At 39.7% G+C, this 8,127-nt stretch overlaps 1 protein-coding gene across 4 annotated transcripts in view; it reads left to right on the forward strand.

Annotated features, from left to right (window-relative positions):
• The window catches only part of RC3H1 (ring finger and CCCH-type domains 1), a 35,966-nt gene extending 28,104 nt beyond the window's left edge, over positions 1-7,862 (forward strand). For 3 of the 4 annotated variants that reach the window (XM_006907793.3, XM_025043887.1, XM_025043886.1), the window contains exons 14-19: positions 675-888; positions 1,350-1,440; positions 1,560-1,692; positions 3,264-3,434; positions 4,358-4,473; positions 5,205-7,862. In XM_006907793.3, the coding sequence (XP_006907855.1) occupies positions 675-888; positions 1,350-1,440; positions 1,560-1,692; positions 3,264-3,434; positions 4,358-4,473; positions 5,205-5,364 (885 nt within the window). In that variant the 3' untranslated portion in view covers positions 5,365-7,862. The remainder of the gene's footprint in view (positions 1-674; positions 889-1,349; positions 1,441-1,559; positions 1,693-3,263; positions 3,435-4,357; positions 4,474-5,204) is intronic. The other variant, XM_006907794.3, reaches the window with a different exon arrangement.
• Positions 7,863-8,127: the final 265 nt, after the last annotated feature.

An 8,127-nucleotide genomic window follows, 5' to 3' on the forward strand; every position in this document is an offset into this window, starting at 1 on the left:
CCCTGGAGGTCGCCTTGGTCCTAAACTGACAGTTTATCACGTCGTGGATAGATTTATACTTCTCCAACTGTTTTATTTTGCATGTTTACAGACTTTATATATTATATACTTCAATTTGCATTTCACTCAGCATCGTTTTTGATATGTGTATAAATTTATACCGGTAGTTCAAGTTCATTTTTAACTGCTTTTATCAGATATCATTGTATGATAACTGATATCATACAATAAATATTTTTGTTATTTTTTATTTATTTTCTTGTTGGAACTTAAGGCTGTTTTTGGACTTTTACTATTATGTACAATGCTACTATGAATATTTTTGCATATGTCTCTGTGTGCACATGCATGAAAATTATACTTCTTAAAAAGATATGCATTATTATACAATGTAAATACGAGAGTACATTACATATAGTAAGGGTAACTCTTTGTCATGAAATTATATTTGAACGTATATGGGTACCGGGTCATGATGTAAAATAACGTTTCTTGTTGTGGGTGGGGACTGGTCAAGGTTGAAAAAGCAACATTTTGTATGACAACCAAAGGCAATTAATGATTTTAGTCTTACCAGGGAGAGCATTATACCCTTTTTAAACCTTATTACAGAGTAGAGGAAATTATGTTAGAGATCTAAGTGTGGGTGTGTTTCTCATTTTTCTTATTCCCAGAATGTGGAGAGTAAAGGAATGCGAGACCAGCGATTGGATCATCAGAGAAGAGCCACGGAAGCCAGTGACGACGACCTCATCCCGTTTGGAGATCGACCAACAGTCTCTCGGTTTGGTGCCATCTCTCGAACTTCCAAAACGATATATCAGGGTGCTGGCCCAATGCAGGCCATGGCGCCTCAGGGAGCTCCCACAAAATCTATCAACATTTCAGGTAAGAATCTGAGAGGTAAGCTCATCCGGAAGGCCCATGCGCACGACCCTTCACACATTGTCCCTCCTGTCCACTCGCCGTCCGTGCTTCCTGTGCTCTTCCAAGGCAGTGATCCTCAGACTTTTCTGTGGAATTGCCCCTGTAGAAAGCTAATTGTAACTCAGGGAATTCTAGGGGTACAAACTAAAATTAAATTCCGTATATGAAGATTGCCTGCGTTCTTAATAGCTTCATTGCTTTTATTAAAATAATACGTGCTTATTTTTTAAAAATTCAAAAAAAATTACCAAGACTGTTAAATTGGGGAGAAAACAAACATCATGTCCCTGTCACCGTTTTGGTAGACATCTTTCCAGATAGCCATGTATACAGTGTGCCTGTGCCTTTCAGATACGGCTGCCTTAGAAGGATTAAATCTGACTGCACCATGCTAGATGCTAGAGTCACTTACTCTTTTACAGATTACAGTCCGTATGGAGCCCATGGCGGCTGGGGCGGGTCTCCGTACTCCCCTCATCAAAACCTACCTTCTCAGGGACACTTCAGTGAGAGGTACGAGCCGTTCTTTTACAAACCGTTACAATCATCCAACTTGTCTTATTTTGTTTTTCTGGTTAGTAAATTTTCCAAAAAATAAGAATTTTAATTCTCCACTTTCTTTCCCACCAAAGAGAGAGAATATCCATGTCGGAAGTGGCCAGTCATGGAAAACCCCTTCCGTCTGCTGAGAGGGAGCAGCTCCGACTAGAATTGCAGCAGCTGAACCATCAGATTAGCCAGCAGACCCAGCTACGTGGACTAGAGGTGCCAGCCTGTAGATAGTTTTTTATTCTAGTTTTTGAAGGTTCTCAAAGAGATTTAAAAGGAAGATCTTTTGAGGTATTACGAACACAAAACTTTAAGGTCTCTTCTTAAGAGTTCGTATAGGTGTCCATTCTTCAAAGAATTTAAGTACTTAAGAGTTCAGTTCTGGGACAATAGGAAACTTAGAATTTAATACCTGCAAATAGAAGACAGATTATCTAAAATCTCCCAGTGGGATCTTACAGTCCCTGGTGGCACATTTAAGTTTAAAATAATACCGTGCTTTATCAGCATCTGCTTTAGCTTAAGATTGGTTTTTAATTTCTCATATTTCTTTAATTTTAAAAAATTTTTCTCGTTTAATTTGTAAATCTTTTTTTACAGCATTTGTAAATCTTTAAAAAGTAGAAACTTAGAACTTTTGACTTTAAAAATCAGTGTCTGTATAATAATAGCACCTTCATCGGTGTAGTTCTTTCAGTTTAGAAATTAATATCACATATCCTGTTTGACCCTGACAGGTATGTTGGCAGGTGTGACTGTTCCCCTGTCTTGGTTGAAGTTTATGAGTTTCACAGAGGTTGAAACATGAACCCAGGTCTTTGTACTCCACCAAATTCACTGTTTTTTCCACCTTGCTGCCTGCCACGTAAGAGAAACAAAACGTCAGAAAACAAAGGATTTTTAGAATCCTTTAAGCGCCACTGAAGGAAGGCTAGGTTTTGTTTACCTTTACGTGGGGACATGTTCCTTGACTCTGGAATCTAGAGACATCTACTGATAACTGCTTGGCTCTCTTGTGGAGAAAAAGGAAAAGATACTGTTGTCCTTCTACCAGGATCTTTAATAATAAGTAAGGCATCACTTTGGAAATAAATTTCTTTCTGACTCTGCTTTGGACCTCCTTGTAAGGAAGCCCAATAGTAGTTATGTTTTGGAACGCAGTCCTGCTTTTGCTCTTAGGTAATAAGCAGCAAGGTTCAGAAATAGGAAAACCTACGTACTATTCCCATTTTGTCACCTTTTACCATTGTATTATTTACATTGGTCCAGAACTTCTTGCTGATTTCTTGTTTAAAAAAAAAATGCTATGTTTATGTCCGTTTTTTTATTCATTTTTAAAGATTCAGACCTTTCACTCCGTAAAGCATTATTCCTTCTCCTGCTAATTGATGACTTTTTGTCTTAGTTGAAATTTGTAGACCCATTTTCTGTCCCAAAAGAATAACAGTCGGCATCATTTGGAAGCTTGCCACGTATTTGACTCACTGCGGTTGAAGTCGTTTCCATTACTGAGGCTTCACAGAAATAAATTACAAGGGAAGAATGTACATTTATAATCGACTTATCTAAGAGCAGCTTACACCTCAGATTAAGTTACCGTTCACTAAGTTTGAGTCCCCTATTTTTCAGATAGTACTCAGAGAGATCGTACCTCATAGTTGCATCATTTTTGTTACAAACACGTGAATGTTAAGCTGCTCAAGGCTGTGGTCTGGATTCAGGCCTGGTCGTCCCGTGCATGGTGTGAAATGTGTTGAGTTGTGTATGTGCTTGGCTTTGTGCACCAGGCTGTTAGTAACAGGCTGGTGTTGCAGAGGGAGGCGAACACCCTGGCAGGCCAGTCACAGCCCCCACCGCCACCTCCAAAGTGGCCCGGAATGATCTCCAGTGAGCAGCTGAGCTTGGAACTGCACCAGGTGGAAAGGGAAATCGGCAAGAGAACCCGGGAGCTGGGCATGGTGAGTGCTCCGGTGGGGAGAGGGGAGGGAGAGAGGAAAGCTGCGGAGTTCTGGAATCGTCCAGGACTGCAGGGTCATCACCCCAGGGCTCTTCAGTGGGCAATTAATATTTAGATGAGTCACATGAAGATGGGCCTCCTCTCTGTTTTATTATTCCTCTCCTCATTCTCTTTTGGTTTGAGTGTGTTGTCTTAGGATTCTGCGTGGTGAAAGACGTATAGGGAGAACAAAGTAGTTAACTGGAAGTTATTAAATTTCTGTGAAACATACTGATTCGGGAAGCAGAGAGGGGATGGTGTTTATGATTTTGCCAATGCCATCCCGTTAACGGAAGATATATTACCAAATGACATTCTCGTGTTCATAGCCCTTAAATTGTTGATGATGTTTTTTGTTATGAATGAGATGCAGCCTACACATTCCTTCCTGTGGACTTGTACCCATGGCTGTGCTTAGGGTTTGCTTCGTAGTGCACGACGTTCATTTCAGTAAACTGTGACTCTTAAGGGATTGGACCATTCTCCCAGGTTGTGTGAATTGACCTTTTTGTTGCATAGTTTTCCCATCCTTTCTAAGCAGATAAATGAGGTAGTTTTTCTTCTTTCAATAAGTACATTATAGATGCATATTAGATTTTGGCTTGCCTTTTTCCTAAGTCGTCATTTCTGTGAGATTTTTCCCATGTTAACTTGTGGCATTCCCTCCCCCGTCCCCCTTTATTGTCCAGCTTGGGTAGTGAGCAAGTGGGTGGTTCTCTTGACGTGTTTTGGTGTATGTCTGTCTTCTAGTCGGCCTGTTTTCTTTGGTCATTTTACAAAAGTAAATGATTTCTGGATCATCAATTTGTGTTATCTAGTTTGGTCTCTCTTCCATTAGCACCATTAAATAGAAGATAATTACGTTTATTTCCTTCTCTTTCAAAGGAGAACCAGTGTTCTGTGGACATAAAAAGCAAATTGAATACAAGTAAGCAAGCAGAAAATGGACAGCCGGAACCACAAAATAAGGTTCCAGCTGAGGACCTTACATTGACATTCAGGTAACGAAAGGGACATTATTACAGTCTTCTATTACCCAGTCATGACAGAAATGCCCTTAGAAATATGATTTGATTTTTTAAATATAATGATTCTATATATGTTAAGAAAAGAATACTTTTACATAAATTCAGGAATTATACTTATTTTAGAATAGATTCAAGATTGAATTATCTGTTAATACCTAACAGGAATTTCCTGGTTCCGTTTCCTTTTCCTCCGTGTTTTTTAATTTCTCGAAAGCCAGTGTTAACACTTTGTTGAACACCTTTCCGATATTTCTAAGCGGTGTGGCATTTAGCCTCCATCCTCCATCCCCCATCCGCCTGGGTTTGAATTTGGTCTGTGCCATTGTCTGATATTCTTCTGCAGGTGTGGAGGGTACATGTCAGTTACCAGGAACAATATTGCAGTTCATTCTTCGTTTGCATGTCTTTAATTATTTCCTCACTGTATTTTGAGACTTTCGATACACAGTCCTGAGTTCCCCTCCTGGTGATGTAGCACACAATTTCTAATGCTCTGTTGCTTTCAGACTTAGGTTGGGCTCTTAAAATCCATGCCTTATCTTGGCATGGATTTTATCAAAAAATATATACTAGTAAACCTGATGAAGCAGAGATCAGCAGCACTTTTTCGTAAAGACATTGTAAATATTTAATACTATTCTACTAAGTAATCATTTTTATCTCTCTCCTTTTAAAAAAATGCCAACTTTTTTTTTTTTTTTTAGTGTTAACAGTGATGTGCCGAATGGATCGGCCTTGACACAAGAGAATGTCAGCCTCCTGTCAGCCAAGACTGGCTCTCTGAGCCTGTCCGAGGACCCCGAGGGGGGCGGAGACAACAGCGACTCCCAGAGGTCGGGAGTGGCACCCGGTTCTGCTCCCTGAACTACGAGGAGTCCCACGTTTATCTTCTGCTCCTAACCCGCCGATGGGGCACGGGGCGGAAGGACGATGACTTCACACTTTTGCTCTGAGTGGTCAGAGGAGTCCCGGCAGAGCGCCAGAGGCAATGTGCACAAACACCGCTACTGAGACAGACCCTGCACATAGTTCACACTGATGCATTTTTTAATTTAAAAAAAGAAAAAGAAAAAGAAAATTAGCAGTATCTGCAAGCAATTCAGATTAAATTTGTTTTTGTTCTGTGAATGAACTTTATTTTAATAACTTTGGACGCCTTGGATCCAGGGCTTTAAAAAAAAGAAGATATTATATATACACTCTGTTCGATTAATTGTATGATCTTAATGAGTAGGTTTTTCTTGTATTTTGGTATTATTACATACCCAGTGTATAATCCCTGACCCACAATCCTTTCCACTTCTCACAACCCTATAAATTAAAGCAGACAAAAAGCACCGGCCTTTCTGACAGTTCTGGGGTGCTTGACAGGCAAAGAGACAGTAACAGACCAGTTATTAGAAAATGTGCAGCGAACCAGCTCTTCTGAGAACTGGTATGTGGAAGTCATGATTTCCTTTTCCTTTCCGGGTCGCTGTCTTCCCGTGTAGCTGTGCTTTTCCCATGGCATTACAACTTTCAGGAAGATCTCATTTCTTGTTTTCGCTTTTAACCTCTCAGAGAGATAGTTACCAGTTAGTTTTTGAAGTCTTCATTTCCATATTATGGGTTCTTTTCATTCTCTAATGTAATCAGAAAACCAAGTCTCTGTCTTGGCTTGTCTGGTCGGATTTAAATGGAGGTTAAGTTTTAAATGAACTGGAACTGAGCGCTGAAGTCACATGGTCGGCGTAGGCCCTGTGTCGAGCTGCTGGTTGGAAATTTCCAAATTGAGCTTCCGTTGAAATTACAGAGTGTTGAAAAATCAGGACAATCGACCATGCTTTACAACTGCAACATTTGATTTGAACTTAAAATGAACAGAGAGCCACATTAATTCAGCGGATGCTTTGGTTTTACTCCCAAAACCCAAAAATGTAAAATAAAATCCCTATACACTGGCACCTCTGGCTTTCAAAGAGATTTGCCTGGATCTTAAAGGTAGTTTACGAATTGCTCAGTGGTTGCCATTCGGAATCCCAGCACAGCAGGTCATAGGTACCTAGAAGTTTATTTTAGACTTGGCTCTACCTTACTGAAAAAATTCTTCGTGAAAGTTGGAAAGAATAAGGAAGAATCTTTATTATTTAGTTCTGCTGCACATATTCTGATGGCACGTGTCTATACTGAACTAAGAACCCTATAAAACACGGGATCATTTGATACAGTCACCCTCCCCATCCCTCTGTTCGCCTGATTTTTAAAAATTTTTCCTTTCTGGATTATACTACTAAAACAGAAAGCACTGGTTATGTAATAAGTTACTGCATTGCTTTGGTTGGGTAAAAGCAAGAGTTTGTATTTTTCTTGTTTCTTATTTTCTTAACCCTTAACTCCTGCTGAGGTCATAACCTCAGTCTAAGCTCTGCGTCTTCATACTATTGACTGAAACAAATTGTGGGGGGTGGGGGTACACAGTCCTGCCGTTGCCTACCAGTAGGAGAGCCCAAACAGAACACTCTTTTGAGTAGCGATTATTTAATTTGCCCAGTCAAGGCACCGTGTTTATATACTATTTCACATTGAATTTGATTATGCCCTACAGACCTGGCTGGTCAAGGATTTGATATACACATATTGGCTTGGGATTCGAGCTTTCTTTTTTATTTAAATAAAAATTTATATATATATTATATATATACAGATATACATAGCTATATCTGCATATATATTGGGTATGTTTTAAGGGTTTTTTTCGCACGAGCGCAGCTGTCGCAGTACGACTAGTTGGGAGGTGGGAGCATTGAATGAGGACGAGGCGTCTTTTTCAGTTGATTCCATGTTTTCCTTTTTTGTTAATGTACTTGCTCTTTTGCTTTGTTTTGATTTGCTTAATACCCTCTTACAGTTACTCTTTAAACGCTTATTGTTTTTTGGGAGAAGGAGAGAAACTGTATGTCTGACAGGGTCCCAAGGTTTTTCATTTCTCTATGTAACCATAAAAGGCAACATTTGTGGCCTCCAGCCTGTCGGAGGCAGATTCAAGCAGATTCAAGCAGATCTCACTTCTCCTTTGGACACGTTAAATAAGTCCTGAATTTCAGAAGCAGTTGGTTCAGTTGGGAACTCGAAATGATTCTGCTATTGAAAAGGAACTTACAGGTATTGATTTTGTTAAAGTTCAGAATAAAAGTAAAGTTCCATTTTGGGTATCTCTTGAAACCCGTAATAACTCGACTTCTGTTATTCTTGGTCTTGTTTCCTTCAGATACATTCATTCTTGCTTTCAACATTTTGATTTTGTAAACTAGGCAAGAACAGGAATTAATTTATACAGTATTCCTATTCAAAATAAAATCATAAAAGTCACTGTTTTGAATTGATTTTAAATAGTCCTTTTCACTTTATCAGGTGTTCTTATTTGGGGCATGGGGGTGCGGATCTCTGGCATCGTAGCCTTAATTCTAGCTGTATCTCTTTAAGGCCCCACACTCTGAAAGAACTCTGGTTGGGTAGAAAGGCAGGGGACAACGGGTAACTGTCCCGTTGTGCCCGTGACTTACCTACTTTACGTTGGTCGTTCTGCCTGACCTCGTAGATACCCTTAACAGCTTTCCTAGTGCTCACAGCACTTTCAGGATTTCAGTA

Source organism: Pteropus alecto, unplaced genomic scaffold, assembly GCF_000325575.1.
Source record: "Pteropus alecto unplaced genomic scaffold, ASM32557v1 scaffold101, whole genome shotgun sequence".
NCBI lineage: Eukaryota > Metazoa > Chordata > Mammalia > Chiroptera > Pteropodidae > Pteropus > Pteropus alecto.